The sequence below is a fragment of the Sinocyclocheilus grahami genome, unplaced genomic scaffold, assembly GCF_001515645.1.
Source record: "Sinocyclocheilus grahami isolate Dianchi unplaced genomic scaffold, SAMN03320097.WGS_v1.1 scaffold876.1, whole genome shotgun sequence".
Lineage (NCBI taxonomy): Eukaryota > Metazoa > Chordata > Actinopteri > Cypriniformes > Cyprinidae > Sinocyclocheilus > Sinocyclocheilus grahami.
The window spans coordinates 232,396-255,099 of record NW_015506055.1 but is presented as its reverse complement, the minus strand read 5'-3'; the positions used below and the strand labels follow the sequence as shown (position 1 = coordinate 255,099).

At 37.1% G+C, this 22,704-nt stretch overlaps 1 protein-coding gene across 1 annotated transcript in view; it reads left to right on the top strand.

Moving 5' to 3' along the window:
* Window positions 1-16,751, top strand: part of smad3a (SMAD family member 3a) — a 38,082-nt gene extending 21,331 nt beyond the window's left edge. The window contains exons 2-9 of the mRNA XM_016248319.1: window positions 4,127-4,320; window positions 6,392-6,526; window positions 8,151-8,225; window positions 8,611-8,661; window positions 10,637-10,849; window positions 10,954-11,091; window positions 11,286-11,430; window positions 14,250-16,751. Coding sequence (XP_016103805.1) covers window positions 4,127-4,320; window positions 6,392-6,526; window positions 8,151-8,225; window positions 8,611-8,661; window positions 10,637-10,849; window positions 10,954-11,091; window positions 11,286-11,430; window positions 14,250-14,373 — 1,075 coding nt within the window. The 3' untranslated portion in view covers window positions 14,374-16,751. The remainder of the gene's footprint in view (window positions 1-4,126; window positions 4,321-6,391; window positions 6,527-8,150; window positions 8,226-8,610; window positions 8,662-10,636; window positions 10,850-10,953; window positions 11,092-11,285; window positions 11,431-14,249) is intronic.
* The last annotated feature ends 5,953 nt before the right edge of the window (window positions 16,752-22,704 follow it).

Genomic DNA, 22,704 nt, shown 5'->3' with positions numbered 1-22,704 from the left:
CCTATAACTATTTTTCAGTAGAATGTACATAGCCTACTACTACTACTACTAAAATGAAACAAACATTATTTTTTAAGGAACACACTAAACATTTCTTCCATGTTTTAATTTTAATAGTAAATCCCTTTTGTTTGCCAAAAGATCTTGTTTGCTTAATTTTCAATAATTAAAAGATAAATTATAAATTAATGTTTTATGCCTTCATCTGATAACCAGAAAAACGTAAATACACAACACAGAATTTCTGAGGGGGAAAAAAATTCATAAGGCTACTTTAAGAAAAAAATGAAAAAATTAAGTTGTTTTATGCATTCAAATAATTAGACATGCTAAAACACAGAATTTGGTAACAATAAAAAATATAAATAATATGGTGAGAAAAAATAAAACATTTCATAGGGCTCTAAACATGTAATTTTTGTAAAAATTTTTATAAATTGATGTGAAAATATGTACGTTTCATCATTTTAATTAATTAGATATGATTTTTAATCAATAATATTTAATTTGACTATTAAAAAGGAGTCGAGAAAAATTAAAACGAAAAAAAAAAAAAAACTGAATCCAGAAAAATTTAAATGGAAAAAATGGAATTTAAGAAAAAATTAAACGGATTTCACAAGGCCCTAACTAACTATCCCTCAGCCTTGCCGCGCCCCCCAGTTTGGGAACCACTGCTTTATTATTTTAAATGGATACATTAATCATGTTTATTATATATATTTTTTTATTAAAGTGGAAATCAGTTTACTAAATAATGTAAACTTGACTGACTGCTTCACTTCCACTTTAAAGGGATATTTATGTTGTTTATTATTTATTTTCATTTATATTTAGAATTTTTGTGGAATTACTTGCCTGTCAGTTGAGTTTGTGGCAAAATATTTTGCAGTGTTTACATGTTGTTTATTACTGCATAAAAAATTTTAAAATAGATGTTTAATTTCATAAAGTACAAGTTGATTTCAAAATGCACCTACTTTTTTGCATTTTGTGTTTTTCAGTTGAATAAAAGACTATTTTTCCCTATTTATTTCATAATTGAGGATTTCTTTAAAGTCTAAAAATCTTGTCTCGTTCTCGTGAACCCAGTCTCATGTCTCGTCTCATCTCTTGGGATAAGTGTCTCGTCACACCCCTAATGATAATTAGCACGGAAAGTGTAAAAGTAAAAAGTAAAAGTTAAAGTTGGAGAAACCAGCCAATTAATTTTTTTTTTTTGACAAACACTTGTAAAACAGGTGAACATTTCACAAATCTAAGGTGTGATATTCAAAACATTTATAATAATAAAATATTTTTTCTACATCAAATTATGCATGGATAAACTTAAGTAAATCCTTTTTCAGTTTTATCCCCTTAACAAAATATCTTATTAGAGAAATAAATATAATTCATGAAGCAGGTTTGTGTTCCCTGACTCTGATGGCATGATGCAGATGTAAATTTATGTTCATTAACAAAAACAGTAGCATCTGTAAAAATTGTAATATCCTTATAGGGTAAAAGTGAAATATTCTGACTGTTTGAGTCAAGACTCGACTCGACTTTTATTAAAATTAGCCATTGGCCATCGATTTATCACACAATTAGATCATGATAACCGAAGGTAAAACCACACATAGCACCTCACTACCATGGTAAAATGAAACTATATGGTTTTTATGGTATTTGTATGAAAAACAGCAGCCTAAATAGGCCTACATTTAGTATAAAAACAAATGCGCCAATGCTATAGCATTTTAATACATTAACACTGTTTCGTTCCACTTTTGGCGTTAATGTTATTATCGCTCCATCGAGGGAAAAATACAGTGTTAATTATTTTTAACGTTTTATCGCCCAGCCTTAATATTGCAATTTTTTCTGTATATTTGATTTAAAAAAATGCAGCCTTGGTAAGTATAGGAGATCTTTCAAAAACAGTAGTGTATGTCATAAAAATAGTTCAGTGTACTATGAAAGAAGACTATAGACAGCAAATTTCAGAACTTTGATCCAAAAATCGTTAATTTCTGATGTCAGAAAACTGAATGCCATAACACATGGCCGTTATTGTCACATGACAATGACACCTATTTTGGTAACAACACTGTGGCCCACCTAGTCACATTGCGTTCATAAGGAGGAAGTGGGATAGATATTATTCCTAAACACCAGATACAGTGTTATTTACAACTATCACAAAAATAAAAAAGGTCAGTAGTGGCTTAAATACTGTATACAAGCTGTTGTATGAACAGGACAGTTGGAGAGTCAGACCTGTTATTGGTATCAAACACTGACTGAGTAAATGCAGCCATAGAAGTATTCAAGACACAAATAAAAAAATGACCCATTTGATTCTAAGCATCACAGAGAGGAAGGTCATGGAAAATGCATCGTGATCTGTTTTTTATTGCAGTACAGCAAACAAAATGATGTGAAATGTATTATATGACCCCTTTTAGAGGTGTCTGGTAAGGAAAGTTCACACCTCTTTTCTCATTTCTTTTCTTATCTCTGCTTTATGGAGTGTGTATAAGGGATGAATAGTGTGTTATGAATGGTATCTATGGCCTGGATTCCTCAAAGGGTTGAAGAGCTTTGCTGACCTAGTGCACAGCCCTTCTCTCTCTTAGCACTTTGGCTGCTGTTGCATATTTCAAGCACACAATGTAGCAGTCATGTATAATAGAATGCTCTGAGAGGTTTGGACCATACTGTACGGCCCCATTTTTTATCACACTGGAGCGGGGTGTGCATTGCGTCAGCGTGTTTGATCTGATCTCAATCACAATTGTACTGTTATAGGAGGCTGCTACCATAGTCATCATGAAAATGTTTTAGTCACTTAAAAGCCCTTGAATGTAGAGATAAGCACCGTAGGCGTAAAGAATGAGGTTGGTGTGAAAATGTGTTTTGATATGATGGTGTGCTCGATTGTGTCTGCAAAAGTCCTCTTTTTTTTTGATCGGTGAACAACTCGCCTCAGACGTAAAAAGTTCACTGTGCGGTTGTTCTCCCTTGCTCGAGGCCTTCACTGCATTATTCTGAGATGATTATGCCTTTTTCCTTTTCCACATGGGGCCATCCAAAGAAAAGTCTTGAGTTTATTTGCCTGAAGTTAAAAAGCGAAGCAGGTAAAAATACGATGTGTACTGGAATGTTTTTGCCGTTCTGTTCGAGTTCTCTCTTCTTCCTCCACTCTCTCTTGTCTCCTTTAGCCTTAATGTGTCTTTGACTGGTGGGGCGTGCATGTGTGAACTGAAGGAAGTGACTCTGTGTTTATGGCTCTGCTGTGTGAGGCCCGTGTGAGCTTGTGTCGCAACCATAAAGTGAATCGTTTGTGCCTAAGTATTCTTGTTTATTCTTCAGATTTTATTGCGTAATATTCTCTTTTTTTGGTCGGTGTTTTTCTCTCTCTTTTTTTGTAAACACACTCTCTCCATGGGGCGTCTGGATTTTGCATAATTTTCTCTCTCGCAATCTGCCTGTGAAGTGAAAGAGCTGCAATGAAAAATTAAAAGCATATTTAGCTGCTGGGAGAGCCACAGAAGACCTCGGGCAGGCCAGCCTGGCCCGTGCCGCTGTCTGGGCCGGGATCGGTGGGTGTAAAAAGGGGAGGGGGTCTGACAGACATGCTTTAAAGAGCTTTTGGGATTTGCATTATATGGCCTGCACTACATTTGTGTGTGTGTGAGTCTACTATTGCTTTCCTTTGGCTGTATCAGATGAAGCTGTTGTTAAACTAGAGCACAGTCAACCCCCCTAAACACACACACACTCACACACACACTCACACACATTGTTTTGAAATACAGTTTTTTTTTTACTTCCTCTTCCTCTTTCTTCACCTCATTCACATCGCATGTGACGTGTAACCGAAAGCACCACATTAACAGGAAATTGGGCCACTTTTACTTAATCTGCGGTCTCACATAATACCTTGGCGTTGTCCCTGCAAATCTTTGATCAGTGAGTGTTTATATTGTGGTAATTTAAGATTTTACACAATGTTTCTTACTCAAGCAATAATAACATTTCCTCTGTATTTCTGCTTTAGATTTTTAAGAATGAGCTGCTGGGATTGTTTCTGCTGCACTCACCATTATTAATGCCTATTCTTTTTCTATCTTTCTCTCAGATCACTAGATGGTCGGTTGCAAGTATCTCACAGAAAAGGACTCCCTCATGTGATCTACTGTCGTCTTTGGCGCTGGCCTGACCTGCAGTCTCATCATGAGCTCAGAGCCATTGAACTCTGTGAATTTGCCTTTCACATGAAAAAGGATGAGGTCTGCGTCAATCCCTACCATTACCAGCGAGTCGAGACACCAGGTAATGCAGCCTGATATTTATGAAAGCACCAAGCACACTATCAGACAGTATCATTTGTTTAGACCTGGGGTTGATCGCAGTACTGCGGGGGGGGGGGTCTGACAATTATTATATGATCACAAACATGTTTTAATGAAAATATGAATTAAGGGGTGGTCACATTAGATTTTGAGAATGCACTTTTTTTTGGACGTAGTTCTGCACAGTCCCCTCCCACGATAGTTGATTGACAAGGTCGTCTTACCTTAGACCCGCCTTGAGTGAGCTGTGAGCTGTCCGCCATTATGTTGACTCCGGTGCAGGGGAAGACAAGAATGTCTCCGATTAAGTGATTGAGGTGTTTTGTTGTAGGATGTAATAATGAACATAGCAGTCGTCATTTACTCCCGACATCTGAGCCGCTGAAGACGTAGAGGATTAACTTTACTTTCGCTTTTGAAGGGAATGCGCTGATCCCCGATCTGCCTAAATGCATCTATGTTCGCGAATCATTCTTGATAACTTTAATAAGGATTAATCTAAACTAATTTATACAATGAAGACTATGCAATGTTGTTTTACATTGTCTCAAATCCAAAGAGATATTCTTTATAAAAGTTAAGAGTCAACCACACCTACCTAAAACGGCTCGTTCTAACACAAGATTTGCATAATGCCGTCCAAATGTTCACACAAAGAAAGAAGGCGTAACTTTTATTCTCGCTGTATTATTTTTGTTGCCGCCGCTGCCATGTCGTGAAGGTGCTGTGTGTTTTGTTGTGAAAGCAAGACGACTTTGTTTGGCCTTCCAAAAGAGGACGATATCCGCTTCGTCATGCCTAGAGCTGATCCGTGCTGGTCGCTGAGGAAATACATCAACTTCGCGCTGTGGATCGCCGGATCAGCTTTCACCGTGGACGAAGCGGAGTCCAGCACAGGGTCATCACATGTGGTTGCCGCAAGCCCACCGGCCGCTCCTCCGTCGAATCCACCGGCCGTTCCTCACTCTAGCCCGCTGGCCACCGCTCACTCAAGCCCACCCTGTGTGACGCTGTGTTTCGTTGTGAAAGCGAAACTACTTTGTTTGGCCTTCCAAAAGAGGACACGACTAGAAATCAGTGGTTAAGTTGTATTTACAACACTGTTCCAGAACAGTTCAACCCAAATTTGTTCAAATGTGTGCAGCACATTTTATGGAGGACTGTTTCCTGATCCTGGTAGAGTAGACTACAATGCCGGCTATTCTGACTCACAGAGTGTAAGTACGTTTACATATTTAAAGGATTTGCCACTGACGATTCAAACGCGAGTTTTGAGCAGTGTAGAGTAGGTCTTGTTGTTTGTCATTTCTCCGATCACAAATGCAGACATTTTTGCATGCAGGTTTTATGTTTACGCGGCGCGATGCAACGCAACGCGTAAAAAGACAGTATAAGTCATTATAATCCGTAATTATGTCCCCACTGGATGCAACAAATACCTCTTTTGTAATGGGTTTTATTGGTTTTGTCTCGTCGCTCCGGCCGGGACACGGCATCACAGTATGGTAAGGGGCGTAACATTTCTGTCACACGCTTGAGGTATTCGGCCAATCACAATGCACTGGATAGCTGGCCAATCTGTTTTATTCATTTGTATCTTTGTTCTATTGTGTTTATTTATGTTATTACTTGTAATTTGTTTAGTTGTTCTTATTTTCTTACTAGGTGTTAGGCTAGTAGTTTTTGCTGTGGTATCAAAATTGTAATTGAGAATTGTGAAATTTAACTGCTATCTAAAATGTTTTGTCACAAAACAAGTGAAATACTATAACACTACTTCAGATAGTCAAGCAGAACACATTTATGAATATAACATTTATGAATGTAAAAGTGTAAGGAAATATTGTGTCAAAATTGATTAAAATCAAAATAGCATTGATCTTGTCCATGTCGCACAGCCTTATTTAGCATTAATAGTAGTATACAAGTATCTGCAGTATGTTGTGCCAGTTGTGCATCAGTATATACATTTTGTTTATGTTGTAATTTAGGTTTCATGTTTTTTCTCTTCTTCTTTCTAATTCTTTTTCACTTTCTCTCCATCTCTGAAGTTCTTCCTCCAGTGCTGGTGCCTCGTCACACTGAAATCCCCAGTGAGTTTCCTCCTCTGGATGACTACAGTCACTCCATCCCAGAAAACACAATTTTCCCTGCCGGCATTGAACCCCAGAGCAACTACATACCAGGTAGGTGACAAATACACAGTAGTAAGGAGAAGACTCTTGGAGTTGAGGTTCGTAGTGTTATAAAAACAGATTTGCCCTGAGATACCACAGAAAAAACAAACCAAATAATGTCAAGTGGCCTCTAAATTAATATATCGTCATCATCTGCCACAAAGAGGCACAATCTGAAGTGTTTTCCAGGTTTAATAGAGTAAGTTTAGTCTGTAGCTGTAGTCCCAGTGGTCTAGTGGGCAGTGGGTGGATCACTTTACTGGAAGGATGTAGGAGGAGGAAAGAGACCAAACACACAGATACAGCAACAGCCCTGTCCACTGGCCTCCATTCAGGCAGAAGCAATCACTACGTCATTGTGTTACACTGCTGATGAAGCACCAATAAAGAAAAGTAAACGTATGGAGAAAAAATCATGTTCATTAAAAATAAATCAGAATTGTAATTATGTATAAATATAATTTTTCAAGCAGAATTATTTTAGATATTTATACCTGTATTTATTTATAACTGTAACTTAACTTTGGATGTGCTTTAGTTGTAGTTTTGTGCTTTTGCAAATGTTGTTATTGGATTGTTATTTTCTTTTAAAATTGCATTTAAACTGCAAAGTTTAAAACTCTTGTTTTGTCTCAGTGGTTGATTGACAGGTCAGAAGGCAGTCATTGAATTTTGTCCAACGTCTACATTATAAATAAAGTTGTCATATGAATTTCTGACCTCTTATATATACACCCAACATTCAGAAGTTTAGGGTCAGTAACATTTTTCTTTCTTTTGAAAGAAATTAAAATTTTCAGCAAGGATGCATTAAAGTGAAAGGAAGGACTTAATGTTTAATTTATAATGTTACAAAAGATGACTATTTCAAATAAATGCTGTTCTTTTGATCTTCTATGAATCAAAGAATCCTGAAAAAAACTAATCCATGTTTCTACTGAAATATTAAGCAGCACAACTGTTTTCAACAACATTGTTAGCATTGAATGATTTCTGAAGAATCATGTGACACTGAAGACCAGAATAATGGCACACACTCATTTCCTTAGACACACACAGAGTACATGTGAAACCTCAGTTGTACACACAAGGAACTCGAAAGAGAAAAGGGCATAAACAATCACAGCATTTACTAGTTACTCATGTTAATCCCACTTACAGGCCTGTTTTCTTCTTTTCTGACCAGTACACAAATGACTGCTATGGTTCTGTCATTTATTATAATTGTAGGATTAATCAAGAGACATTTAACTGTTGTTGCATCAGGCAGACACAAAACTGCTTTTGGCTACATAAGGGGAAGATTATCCCATGGAGTATGTATGGAGTGGCTTTGGCCGGGATTAGTTCCTTCAGAATGGTATTTGCTTTAGAGAGGCAGTCTGTTACTTTAATAGAGCGGTGTGTATTGTTTCATATCCTGCTGCTGAACTGAGCTGACCACAGTTTTCTAAATCAGGTGTCTTAATCTGAGGGGGAAAAATAAAATCCTTGTGAGTCATTGTCTCTGCTGCACCTGCTAGATTTTGCCGGATGTGTTCCTAATCCTTCATCCATCAGCTGGGTCACTGTGTAACAAGTGTGTATGAATTGTGTGTATGCAGGCTAACCTGCGTGTTTGTGTGTGTTACAGAGACGCCCCCTCCAGGCTACATCAGTGAGGATGGAGAGACCAGTGATCATCAGATGAACCGCAGTATGGACACAGGTGATGCCTGTTATACCACCGTGATGTTGCGTTCTTTGATTGGTTGACATGTTGAATTTTCTATAACTGCACGGCTATGAAGTAGTTCCAGGTTTGTTGGTGGCATTTCAGTTCCATACTTTTCCACATTGTTTTTGAGTTTCTTTCTTATACTCAATCAGTGGTGTAGGGAAATGGATCTATGCAGAAGAACGTTTAGGGATGAAAACCTACAAAATTTAACAAATGAGACAAACACGTGGTAAATGTGATGGAGTGGAATGGAAGTGGAATAATTGACTCTGCACCCTTGAATTATTGGAAATCTAATCAAAAGTGATTTAATCAAAATTCCCTGTGTACATTCATACACCGTTAAATCATTGATCTGTCCTTTTCTTTTCAGGCTCTCCAAATCTGTCACCGAACCCTGTTTCTCCTGCCCACAACAATTTAGGTAACTCTTTGCTTGTGTGTGTATCATTTGCATGTGAATTCACGGAAGTGTTCTAGCAGAGTAATCACAAGTGCAGTTCATCATGTTAACTATGAACATGATTTACTAACATTTGACCATCAGGTGGAGTCCAGATTATTTTTGTCTTTATCAGGGCTGTCATGATGTCAGATTTCTGTGAAATAATGATTTGCAAGGCAAAAAGATATAGACGCTATCATCACAATATATAGAAATTTTAAAAAACAACAACAAATGAAATTCAAGTTAAATTCATCTTTAACTTGCGTGTTTTCTGCAATGAATCACACTCAAAATACAAGTTTAGGGAGATGGAGTAAGTTAGTAACCACAACTGGCCAATAGCGTACAAAAATACCTTCTTGTTGATCTTCCTACAGATTAGGGTGTTTAACTCCTAGATATGTATAGATGCCCCATTCGACGGCTCCAGGCACGTAGATGCCGCTTGATGTCATTCACCATACTGTAGGTTCTCACAGAGCCGTTCTGTGCAGGATTGTGGCATCTTTCGAATATTCAATGATTACTATGGTGAATGACGTGAAGTTGACCACTACAATATGGAGGACGGCTTATGTATAGCGGCCCATAGAAACAACTAACGAGGCATCTACGTATACATATCTATAGTTTTTTATGGAATCTAAAAAAACTCCCTCACTGGCAAGCTAACTTTTTTCAGATGTGGGTCTCGCTTTTAAATATTGGTGTATTGTGGCAAGTTTAAACAAGATAAGTTTTTTTATCATTTAAAATCTAAGAACTGTCTTTTTGTATCATGTTTGCTTTAAGAATTTGCTTGTGCTGTCTTTCTTTCAAGTAAATGACAGTTGCTTTGACATTTTGTTATTAATGAAAAGACATTCATGCTTGAATATCCAAATCCTGGGAGCCACTATTTGTGGGACATCTTCCAAGTCTTCCTGACATTCGGTTGCATTAACAGTTCTTCCTCATGATTCAGATGCTGGTACAACAGAACACTGCTAAAATACGTAATGTTTCATACACTACTATCCAACAGAGCTGCATTGCTGCTGAATCTACAGAGCCATGATGACGACAACAACAACAACAACAAAAATGCAAACTGATACAAAGACAATAAATAAACTACATACCTTGCGAAAACACAAACATGCAGCACAGACGGTGTAGAATGTCGTGAATAAATGACTCGTATGAACTAGTTCTTTTTTTAATGAATCGGACAAAACAGTCTTGAACTGATGAGTTAACAGTTTGAATCAGTCTAATGACTCACTCTCTGACTGAGTCAGTTAAAGTAGTTCTTATTCACTTATTGTAGTCATTATGTTCCTTATGTCTAACTAAAGGACTTTTACTGTATTACATGTATTTTAAAGCTCGTGAAACCTAAATCAGTGCACACCTGATTGTTCATATAACAGTGTGAAATTAAAATACACGTTTAGTAGAGTGTTGGTAGAAATGTGTTTTTAGTCTCTCAGAGGAAATGGATTGCTGAAAGAATTGTTTGTATGTCCCCAAAACAACTTGGATGAAAACCACCCACACTAAACATCCTGTCAGTTACCATCTTAGCAAAGGAGGGCCCGCAGTTCCTTTTGTATCAGATCGTGCTTTTTCAGACAAGCGCTCAGATCCCACAGGGATTTCTCTTCTCCGCAACAGTGGTGTGTGCGTATGTGTCAATGCCATAAGCCTGTAATTTTCTACAGTTTTGCGTCCAAGTGATGATGGTATTTCCCGATTCAGCCTTTATTTCTGGGAAGTAACGTTTACTCTTGACATCACAGTGTCGTCAGTTCCCAGCCCCCATGCTCTGTCTCTTTGGTTATCCGCACCCATTTGTTTGTTTTTCTTTTTCCTGTCTTTTTTTCTTTTTCTTTTTCACCGCCTATTTCTGTGCATGTCTGTGCCTTTCAGATTCTCTCCTTTTATTGTTCTTTTTTCCGCTTTCTTTCAGATCTACAGCCGGTGACATACTGTGAACCAGCGTTCTGGTGCTCTATTTCCTACTATGAGCTGAACCAGAGAGTCGGTGAAACTTTCCATGCCTCTCAGCCCTCTTTAACAGTAGACGGCTTCACAGACCCATCCAACTCTGAGCGCTTCTGCCTAGGCCTGCTGTCCAACGTGAATCGCAACGCTGCTGTGGAGCTCACACGCAGACACATTGGTACACACACCATCGTTCTAAATCACTCATTCATTAGACAACATCATTTAAAGATAAATATTTTATTATTTATTTTTTTATGTGCCAACCATTTGTTTTTGCAGGCCGGGGTGTGCGTTTGTACTACATTGGAGGTGAGGTGTTTGCAGAGTGTCTAAGTGACAGTGCCATTTTTGTTCAGAGTCCCAACTGTAACCAACGTTACGGCTGGCACCCCGCCACTGTTTGCAAGATCCCACCTGGTAAGATAAAACAAGAGACCCTCAACAAATAGCCCTCATTAAGAGAGAGTTCAACAACTGAGCTACTGAATAGCTGTACTAAAAATAATTAAAGCAGAGCTTCCTTCTTGATAGTTGCATGACGTTCAGCTAAATCAATTTGTCTTTGAGTTTATGAACTGTGTTTCAAACTGCTTTGCTTTGTGTCCATCCAGGCTGTAATCTGAAGATCTTTAATAACCAGGAGTTTGCAGCTCTTTTAGCCCAGTCTGTGAATCAGGGCTTTGAGGCCGTGTACCAGCTCACCCGCATGTGCACCATTCGCATGAGCTTCGTGAAGGGCTGGGGAGCCGAGTACAGGTACAATTACTGCAATCACTTCACTCTTTCCATATCTATCAGCTCGTTTGCCACTCTTGGAATGTGGCCTTCATTTGACTCGCTCAAAGTCTTTTGAATCACTTGTGAAGTGGTGTTACCCAAAACCACAGAAGCCACCCGCACTTCCTGTTAAATTCTTTGAGTTTGATTGTCATAATCAGCTTTTTGTAGAAAAGGGATTATGAATACTCAATGACGTAAAAACATTACAGCTTCTTACATTTAGATTTATTTTAATGTCTTGATTTTAATCAAATAGACCATAAAGAGAAACCATAATAGAAATGTTAAATATTAAGATATTGGTCAGTACTGAATATTTATAATAAGAGATTCACTAAAGATGCTAAAAAACAATTAAAAGTGTTATTAAAATGAATTTGTTTTTAAAGATGAACTTTTAAGTGAGTGTTAGTTGATGGCAAAGGTAATCTACGTGTAAAAATAGGTTAAATAAACATGCGCAATTAAATATCCAGTATTGACTGATATAGATCCAATAAGGCTGCACAATATATAACCACCATATTTGTCATCAGCCAGTATTAAGAGATTTTTTTAATTTATTGGTATCAGTTGGAAATTTTAAAATACATGTTCATTTAATTGATCGATTTTAGGTTTCAGGGTTTTTTTTAATAATTTTTTTTTATTATTTTGACAAAATAGTATAGAATTCTAATATCATCCATAACAGTTGATTATCTCAAATGTATTAAACTGAAAATGATTAGCTGAAAATAATCAGCTTTTTGGTATCGGCCAATATTTGAATAATATTTTGCATCCCTAATATCTAATATCGACTAAAGCGATAAAGTAAAAAATCTCTAATATCAGCAGATATAAATAGTAGTTGCTAATAAAGGAAGCCCAAACCATTTTACCGCTCCATAGAACAATAGGAGGGAGTGTCGTTTTAAGGCTATTTAAGTATAGACAGGCCTGCGGGGTCAAGGCAGGGTCTGACAGGCTGTGGTTTGCCGGTGTTTTTCCTGGTCTGGCTTGCTCTGCTGAAGAGCTCTGACGCAGGAACACAGCCAGTTTAGCGTGTCCTTCATATAAACTGTTGGGTCTGCGCTGGCAAATCATTCCACACCAAACAAACTCACACATGGTGCGCTTCAAAACATCAGAGTTTCCTGGTCTCTCTCTCTCTCTCTCTCTCTCTTTTTCTCCCCCTCTTGCACTTTTGAGTAACTTCATTGTTTGAGCCCAAGGAACCAAGACCCTAATCAGAAGCAGTTGTGGTGACCAGGGACATCTGCAACGAAAGCTTGAGAAGAAAGTAGGAAAGAGTAAGACTGGTGTGAGCGAGAGTGAGACTGTGGTTTTCAGACAGCTTGGCGTGTGGAGACACAATCTGAGCTGTGTCGAGTTTCGCCAGACACCCACTCTCTCTCACGCCCCTCCACGTCTCCCCAACTTCAGATCCACCTCTTTAGGTGCTGACAAACTGTCCCTGTTGCAGTTTAAAAATGCCATTTGAGCACTTTGGTTGGTTGGACCCTGTATTTACAATCACGTCAGTGAACATCATGACGTAGAACAGCACAGTGCCTTTGTCTGAATTCAGCTTTATATTCTTTCAGTTGTCTGTCACCTAAGCTGACCCAGATTACTTGGTTGATAATGACACTTGATTTGACCTCTGCTCATTTTTTTTTTTAACTTTTGTCTTTTAAAACTTGACATTAAATGTACTAATCATTTCACAGTATCTGCATAGAAGAGGCAACTTTTGAGTTTAGAAAAAGCCTTCCTCGCTCCCGTTTTGACTCCTACTCTCCTGCTTTCTCTCTTTCCACTACTCCATCTTTTTCTCTCTTAATACACTATGTAGGCTAGTGGAGACTGCGGCCTGTGCTTATACTGTATTTCAGCACTGCCCTTATAAACAGTCAGAGGTCTATTCATTTACTGAGAAACTCGTGTCGAAGAAGGAGAGACAGTCAAACGATCAATACAAGAAGTTGCAAAGAAAGAAAACTGGGCTGACAAATCATTGTTAGATAGAGCTGTAATGAAAAGGGTATAAAATATAAAGCGAATATATATATATATATATATATATATATATATATATTTTTTTTTTTTTTTTTGTATATATATATATATTTTTTTTTTTTTGCTTGATTGCATGGTGGAAACTTAAAGGGGTAGTTCACCCACAATTAAAAATTGTGTTATCTACTCAGCCTCATGTTGTTCTAAACCTGTATGACTTTTTATTTTACCACAAAAGAAGATATTTTGGTGACCACTGACGTGTATTTTATGGACAAAACAAACAAACTTCTAGACATTTCTCAAAATATCTTCTTTTATGTTCAACTAAAGAAGGTAAATCATACCATGTTCCAATTTCATTGCATTAGATAATAATGAAATATCTAAACAAGTGGCATTTGTTATATAGAATGATAAGCAAAATATTTCAAAAGAGGGTTGGTAAGTTTTAAATTGTAGCACAGTTGACAATTAAATGCAAGAACACACTTTCCAAAAAAAAAATGTTTTCGTGGTCTCAAAATATTTGTGATCTAAACAAAGGCATGCAACAGATAATGTGCAATGATATTCAAGTGCCAATCACTAAAATTGCTCATTGCTAAAGAAATGCGATATGAAGTGCATATGCATACAAGGGATCTGCTGAGACAAATATTGGAAACAGTGATCTGATGCAGTTAAATTCACATATTGAAGTGTTGCATAAATGTCTGAATACTGTGAGTTTGTTTAATCTCTTTTCTTTCTTAACTCTCTTTATTTCTCTCTCTTTTTAATGCTGTCAGGCGGCAGACAGTGACTAGCACCCCCTGCTGGATAGAACTGCACCTGAACGGTCCTCTTCAGTGGCTGGACAAAGTGCTCACTCAGATGGGCTCCCCCTCCATTCGCTGCTCCAGTGTGTCATAGGAAAAATGCTCCCTAGACATATACATCATATACAAACCACAAGATCTGGAAAACAAATCAAGTTATTTCAGGAGTGTAAGGCTGAAAACCTTCATACCCACCAACCTATTGCGTTCCACAGACTCACACACGTAGCACACGTGTTTGTCTCATGTTGGAGGAGTGTATTACAGTATATGTATATGTTTGTTTTTTTATGTTGTTGTTATGCCATTATTGATATAAAATATTGCCATTTATGTTATATGTTGTTATATAGCATGTATATGTAAGATCTCTCCTCTGTCCTGTCTTTTATGTTGCTGTGTTAGGTACATGTTTACCATAACAGGTATATGAAAGGCTTGATTATTTTTTTTAGACATGAAAAAAGTGCTTTTTTGAAAAGTGAAAATATGAAGTTTTTCAAATATCAGTTAAACTGTATTTTTGTTCTTTTTTGGTTTTGTCATAATGAAAACTTGGTCCATAATGTTTTGTAGTACATATCAAGAGTTCTTAAACTTCCTCCTAAAATCTGACACTTTTTTTTTTTTAGCAACATTGAGAACCAAAGTTAAAATTTTTTCATTTCGAGTTTCCCCACAACATTGAATTTCCATATCCTGTTTTGCCCTAGGCAGTGAAATGTTCTTTATAGAACAAAAAAATACACGTACATTAGCAATTCACCTTTTTAAAATTCACTACACAGAATACTATGTAACAAACTTCAGATACGCACATAACAGTTTATGTAACCCTTGTGAAAGTGTTATCTATGCTTCACAATATCTCTGTTATGTTACGTTGAAATGTTAGGGCCTCATTGAACAGATGCTGAGAGCCTGATACTCTTCCTACAGCAGTTTTCCAGTTGTAGTGTTTTTTTTTCATCTCTTATCAAGCTAAGCATGTATGTGGACATTATTTCAGGATGTTATAACTGTGCCAGCAGTCCTCAGTGAGCGTTTTGTAGTATCTGGTCTAGTGTTGATTTGATCTTTGTCTGCAGTGAACCGGCCATCTGCTCTGTGTGAATGAATGTGAATTATTGATTTTATAGGATTCATCACTCTTATAACTCCATGTGTTGTGTCGTGCTTTCATTGTTATTCGCTCAGTGTCTTTAGCGAGTGGGTGAGGAGCTCTTCGAGGTCTGGTGAGGTCTCTCAATTGTCCGCTTTGGAGAAAAAGTTTCTCTGTGTGTTGTGGTAGATTTAAAAAACTGGGCATTACATCATTTTGCGCACTAAGAAGTTGGCACTTCATATCTCACAGTAGCGGTTGTGTCTGTGCATACCGTATGCACACACACCTGCGGGTCTTCATGTCCTCTCATCCTCCAGAAACAAAACTGAGTGAGTGTGCCTTCGTAGCAACTTTCAGAACAGAGTTTGTAAATAGTGTATTGGAGACAGGCGTTCGTCCGTATTGTTGAGCAAGTGGGTTGTCCAGTGTTGGACCACTCAGGGTTGTGATCTTTTCTCAGCTGAACTTGTAAATATGTTTAATAAATTAATTATGCATGCCTATTTTCTGAAATTCATGTCATTTGTACTGTAGACTCTATTTTGCTACCAAATATTTTTTCAGAAGTGGGAACGGGAAAGTAAATGCTCTTACCTCTGTGTTTGAAAGGTGGGGCTTGTACTGCTGGCAGGTTTTTGTAAGGTTAACCATGTATTTTTTTTATACGTCAGATGCTCATAGGATATGGAGAAGGGCCTGGAGAAGGGAAATGTCACAATGGGCTTTGTGAAAGCCAGATCATGTACAGTACTTTCAGTTCGCCGGAGGTCAGTGTGATGCGCTTGAGGAGCTCTTTGCATGCCTTTTGAAATCCTCTGATCTCCCAATGTGTTGTACAGGAATCATGGAAGAAAGAATAGCGTTTAGGTGCATTATGTACTTTGCAGACAGATGTGTGACATCTGTGTGCATACATGTTCATAAGTGCTGTTGGGTGATTTACCGGTTGATGCTCTACTTTGATAAAGTCAGAGTGTTATTGTGTTGAATAGGATTCCTTGAAATGTATTTAAACCTTGATGTCATCCGGAAAAAGACTAAACAGAGGGTACTGAAATTATTCAGGAAATGATTTATTGTCCATTTAAGCAAACATTAAGTGTTTTCTTTGAGAGGGAAAAAAAAATAAAATCTCATTTTCTCAACAAATTGTTGAATATATTTTAAGTAATGTGCATTTATTGTGCTTGTGTTAATCTTTCGAATTAAGTAACGTTGTGGCTTAGTGGTGATTGTTGTGCTTGACATTGTTAGATTTCTTCTTTGTACAAGTATATAATCGTTATTATTTCTCTCCATCTTTAAAGTTTGTCAAGAGAAAAAAATGTTTGTTATTGTTGTATTTTAATAAATATATAAATGAAAAATGTCTGATTTGTTAGTCTTCACAAACATTTTCCTCTTTTTTTTATCTGTTCCAGTCAAGTTTGGCTTAGTTTTTTATGATCACGACAATGCAGTTAAAGGTGCATTACTAGGATACAGGTAACACAACCCTGGGCCGTGACCTACTGCACACTTTTTTCCTTGCTAAAATGTGAAAGCTCTCTTTGTTCAGAAGACCCTAAGGGCAGGGAGGCATTGGAATTCTTCTCAACCGCACGTGTGTCCTCACAAAATGTTTGTTTGTCAGTAAAACATAGTTTAAAAAGTACAGCAACTTGCTCACATTGAAGTAGTCCAAGTGTGGTGTCTTAGTAGATCACCTGGTACAAATGAGTTGATGAACACTCGCCTCATAATAATCTTTATTCAAACACTCTCAGTATGCAAACAACGTTGACCCTAAATCAGGATCACATAATTCAGTTCAGGCAAATGCTGAAATATCTACAACACCATCTAGTCCTCATTGACGGATCAGACAGACACCAGACTAGGAGTTTAGCTGCTTAAACTCTCAACCCAGGTCTGCTGCTGAAAAATTAACGCTGAGGTTTGAGGGTCAAAACCTACTAACACCGAAGCTCATGAATCATTCACGGCTTCTCGAATGTGTAGGGCACTGGGTCAAGGTTTGTTTCAGGTTCACGAGGCAGCTGAATTTGTTCCCTTACAGATTTCAGGTTAGATGTGGAGTAGTCTGGTGGATTATTTCCGTCGCTCTGGCACCGTCTGTGGGCAGATGAGAGTAAGGCGTGCGCTGTCACGAGTGTATGTTGACTGAAGCAATCAGACGGGCAAGTTTGTTTGCGCTGTTCAATCACCATCAATCATCAGTTTAAATGTCTCAGATTTTTTTTCATTCAACCAAAACACTTCACACCTGGTCTTTATTGTTGAGTAAATCCGGGATTAGAGTTTCTCCAGCTCCACCAACAGGCCTAGTTTTACTATATAGTAAACACACTAGCTGCTTCAGATTTAGGAATGTACTGTATACAAAGAACTTGCTTCTTGACTTGAGTTGTCCAAATACGCAACATTCACGAAACAGATGACGAACAAACAGGATGACCGACCAACTGCATTCTCGAGATGTGCAAACAATGAACACTTTAGTTTATTATCCCATAATGCCATGGGTGCTAGTCATGCGTCAAAGGTTAAAAATGGCGGAAAACTCAACAGACTTTTCAAGTAAAGAAATTTGTTCCTAATTTTTGTTTAACAGCATTCGGGTAAATTATTTTTGTGGTTGTATTTTCACTCTTTTGCGTCATGTAGGCTATTATGTGACCCTGGAGCACAAAACCAGTCTTAAGTACCACGGGCATATTTGTAGCAATAGCCAACAATGCATTATCATGCATTGTATGGGTCAAAATGATCGATTTTTCTTTTATTCCAAAAATCATTAGGATACAAAAGCCTAATGAAGTACAGAAACGGCACTTGTTAAAATTACAAATGACTTGCTTCTTGCATCAGACCAAGGCTGTATCTCATTGCTAGTTTTACTTGATCTTAGTGCTGCGTTCGATACTATAGATCATGACATACTCATAGATCGATTACAAAACTATACAGGTATAATAAACTTGAATTGAATTGAATCAGCTTTCAGATTATGTATAAATCTCAATTTAAAAAAATGTACCCTTATGACTGGTTTTGTGGTCCAGGGTCACATATAATAAGGAATATTATTTAATGTTTATACTATTTCTATTAGCTAATTTGGTATACATAAATATGGGGAAATACTATTTTTATTGAACTTTTTGTGGTTATTTCTATCTTTGGTTTTATTTAGGCCTATTGATTTCTGTTGATCCTAATACACCCCCTTGCTGTATTTGTTAATCTTTAAAACAAATAAAAAGTTGTATAAATGCAGCTAAAATATTTCTTTTCTTTTCTTTTAGTAGTGAAATGACAAGTAAAATTAAACAAAACATTGGTTAAAAAGGATCACTTAAAAGTGCTAAGAAAACTAATAAAGTAACAACAAATAACTAGAGCAGTAAAGTAAAAAAAGAGAGAGATACTAGGACACTATTATAATCCTATAATCTAGGCCTATAATACTTTATCATTACTGTATAATAGTCCTTTAGCATTGCTTTACTGGAGAGTTGTCCTTACAGCTTTTGATGAAAGACTGACAGAGAAGATAAACTGAACAGATGACTCCACTAAACTCTCTCTCATCCGGCTGACAGCATCATAATCATCACCAGCCTGGTGACAGCCACTGCCTTTGTTGGTAAACAAATTAATCTTCTTAAAGGTCACCATTTGCTGTAAGGCGCCACTGTCTGTCCTCTCGTGATGAGCGCGGGAGAGGCTGTCAGATTGTGCCACTATCAGCATTCTGCTCAGGTGACTCACACCTGATTGCGGCGCTACGCACTGCTGCATCACAGCTGTCTCCGGACAGAAGATAAGACAGGCCTTGCGTCTCCAACTGCCGTGCACTGGAACTCTGCCCAACGGCCGATGCATATCTCTACTACTGGCCAGCATTTCTCCCTTCAAGCCTTCTGTCCACGACAAAGATAGACTCTCTGCCTCTCCTTAAAAAACGTGAACACCTGTTCTACTTAAGACCTCGACTTGGTCTCCAGAGAGCTGAGCCTCAGCGCAAAGCAAAAATGATCAGGAGCGCATGGACTAAGCAATGGGTGTTAGATGTAGTAGGCATATTTACTGTTAAAAGAAAATGGCCTAGCACACCAAAATTGAGTGTGAGTCACAGGACTGATGCTAAATGTTCTGCTATTTCAAGTAGATACTGAGTGATTGGGTACAAAATATTTTTGTAAAAGATTCTGTTTTACGAGAAAAGACTTTCAGTCCTCATACCTCAAAATAGCACCTTTATTAGACCAAGATGGAGTTACTCAAAAGCCTACATAAGATTAAGGTTAAATGGATAGTTCACCCAACAATTAAAAATGTATCATTTACTCACCTTTTCTTCTGTTGAACGTACAAACTATTTAAAAGAATGTGAAAACCAAACAGTTGATGGTAGCCTTACTACGACTGGTACTATGATACTATGATACTATAACTTCCATAGTTTTTTTTTTTTTTTTTACCATACTATGGAAGTCAATGGCTACCGTCAACTGTTTAGTTACCCACATTTTTTAGAATTCAGCAGAAGAATACAAAACATATGGGTTTGGAACAACTTGAGGTTGAGTAAATGATGACAGATTTTTCAATTTTGGGTGAACTATCCCTTTAAAGTGCACCTATTATGGGTAATGAAAGTTTCATATTTTGGTTTTGGGAGTCCCCAACAACAGGTTGACATGCATGCAAGGTCAAAAAACACTTTCATTGTCTTATAATATGCATTTATTTTTACCTTACTTGCTCAAAGACTTCCAAACGATTCACTCAATGATTCATTTTTCCAAACCCCTCCTTTGCATGACGCTAATCTGCGGTGATTGGTCCGATTGGTCTCATTTTCATTTCATCATGCCTGTAATGCCTGATAAAGCAGCGTTTGTGAGCACAGTGCTGCTTTGTGTACAGCGTTACCGGGGAAACCACTATTGTACGGCTCCAAAGCGGCACCTAGTGGCAAAGAATGAATTTGCATTTTCATTCAGACCAATGCGAAAAGACCAACAAGTGGGCAGGCAAAATGCTAACGTTTCATGCTGACATCAATATGAAACGGCTTGGGATTCGTTTTAAAAACGACTCGTTTCAATGATTCAGAGTCGACTCTTTATTTTGAGAGCGAATAACTTTATACACGGTGCACTTTCAGATTTAAAACTTTGCAGGATGTTTTCATTCACTTAGAGCTGTGTTACACACTGCATGAAAGGTAATTTTCTAAAATCCATAATAGGGGCACTTTAAGGAAGTAATCCTAGTTTACATTGCTTGCATGTTCCTTTCAGTCCAGTCATGTTTAGAATCCGTTTTAAATTAAGTAAAGGATTCTTTTGAATATTTGGAAACCGCAGGCTGAAATGTCTTAAGTGTGGAGTTATATCATTCTAGATTAAGTTTAAAATTCTTTAGATTTTAAAATCTAACAATTCTTAGATTTTAAAATTTGACACCATTAAGGCTGTTAATAAACTCACTCTTTCATACCTTTCTAATCTTCTACACCCCCACTTGTACTCTCAGACCTTCTTCATCAGTTTTTCTTACTTCCCCACAGATTTGTTTCGACATTATTGGGTCTAGAGCCTTTAGCTATGCTGCTGCTCATTAATGGAATTCATTCAAAACTGTGGTAGACTATCTTGCAGGACTCATGTTAAAAAGGCCTGTTTTTTACTTTTTAATTTATGCATTTATGCTTTTATTCAAAGCGACTTACAGTACATTCAAGCAATATACATTTTTTACTAGTATGTGTGTTCCCTGGGAATTGAACCCACGACCTTTTGCGCTGCTAACGCAATGCTCTACCTAGGATCATTTTGTATCTAGTGTATTATTGTATTATATTAGTATTGTAGTATTAATAGTATTGTTTGATCCTAGTTTTGATGCTTTTTAGGCTAACGCTTATAAGTTAACCTTAAGTTTTGTAAAAGGCACACACCTATAAATGTATTATTATTACTTCTATCAGCTAAATTTTGGATATAAATACTATATACTATAAATACTATACTTATTATAAGTTTTAAAAATAAGAAAGCTATAAAATGTGTTAATATTTGTATGCAGTGTATCCTTGTATATGCAACCCTAAAAATTGGGCTTGAACTTGAATTGTAGTAACCTGAACTTGTGCATGTCTCACTTTTGTTCATGAACCGTAACACTTTGCCCTTATACAATCACCTACTGTTTAACCCGCTCAGATACTGTTATCCAAGCTAAAAACGGTTTAAAATGTGTTTATTGTCAAGTTCAACTTTAGTTGAATTGTTTTATCAAACCTTCCAACGGTCCATTGACAAGTATGTCTGATGTAACGTCACATGGATTGTGAAAAAGGCCTATTGACTATGTTTTGAAAGCAATCACCTCCCTGTTACACAGACTGGAAATCTAACAGCTTTAGTTTTAGTCCAGCAGCTGCCAGGCTTCTGATTAATGGCCGCTCAATTCCTGCCCAATGAAGAGTAGCCATTTGAGTGGGACAGAAATCAAGACAGCGACCCATTACTAATAACATTCTACTTGAGCAGTCTATTGAGCGCACAGACCACTAGTGGTTATTGTACTGGTTGATGGCTGTGTGAACCATATGTGAGGCAGGGCAGCAGGTTAATAATCTAACCTTTCAGTCTGACCATTCATATCCATGTGCACTGTATACACTTACCTTAGTAATTTACTGCAGTACTGAAGTCTTGATCTTGTTTAGCTCATGTCTCAAGACCAATTGGTAGTACTTGATATCACTATGTCTTGCTCTTTGACTTTTTAGATTCTCATCGCTTTTCACTATTTAAAAATGGTTTAGGTTATCCAATACATTACATACCAGTGAGAAAAAAAAACAGTTAAACTTGGTTTGCTCATTATACACGTATAAAACAATGGCCCTCCCCTCCTAACTGCCATTGTCATTTTGACCAATCATTGCCATTATATTTAAATGCATAATTGCTATCATTCTATATATAGCCTAGTGTACAGTTTACAGTCAGTATAAAACAGACCTTATTTCTTACATAAAGATACAACAATCGTTCAAATATTGGTATAAAATAATGATAATATTAAAGTAAATGAAGATATATATTTTGAGTTTTATTTGCAGAGGTTCCTGCTGGATATACATTTTAATGGTTCTATATATATATATTTTAGCTACAAAAGGAAATCATACCCAATGCCAGTTTGTTGATAAAATAATGCTATATTATTTTTTTCATTTATGTTTAATTTTTTATGTTTAAAATTTTTTTTTTAATTATTTAATGTTTTTAAACATAT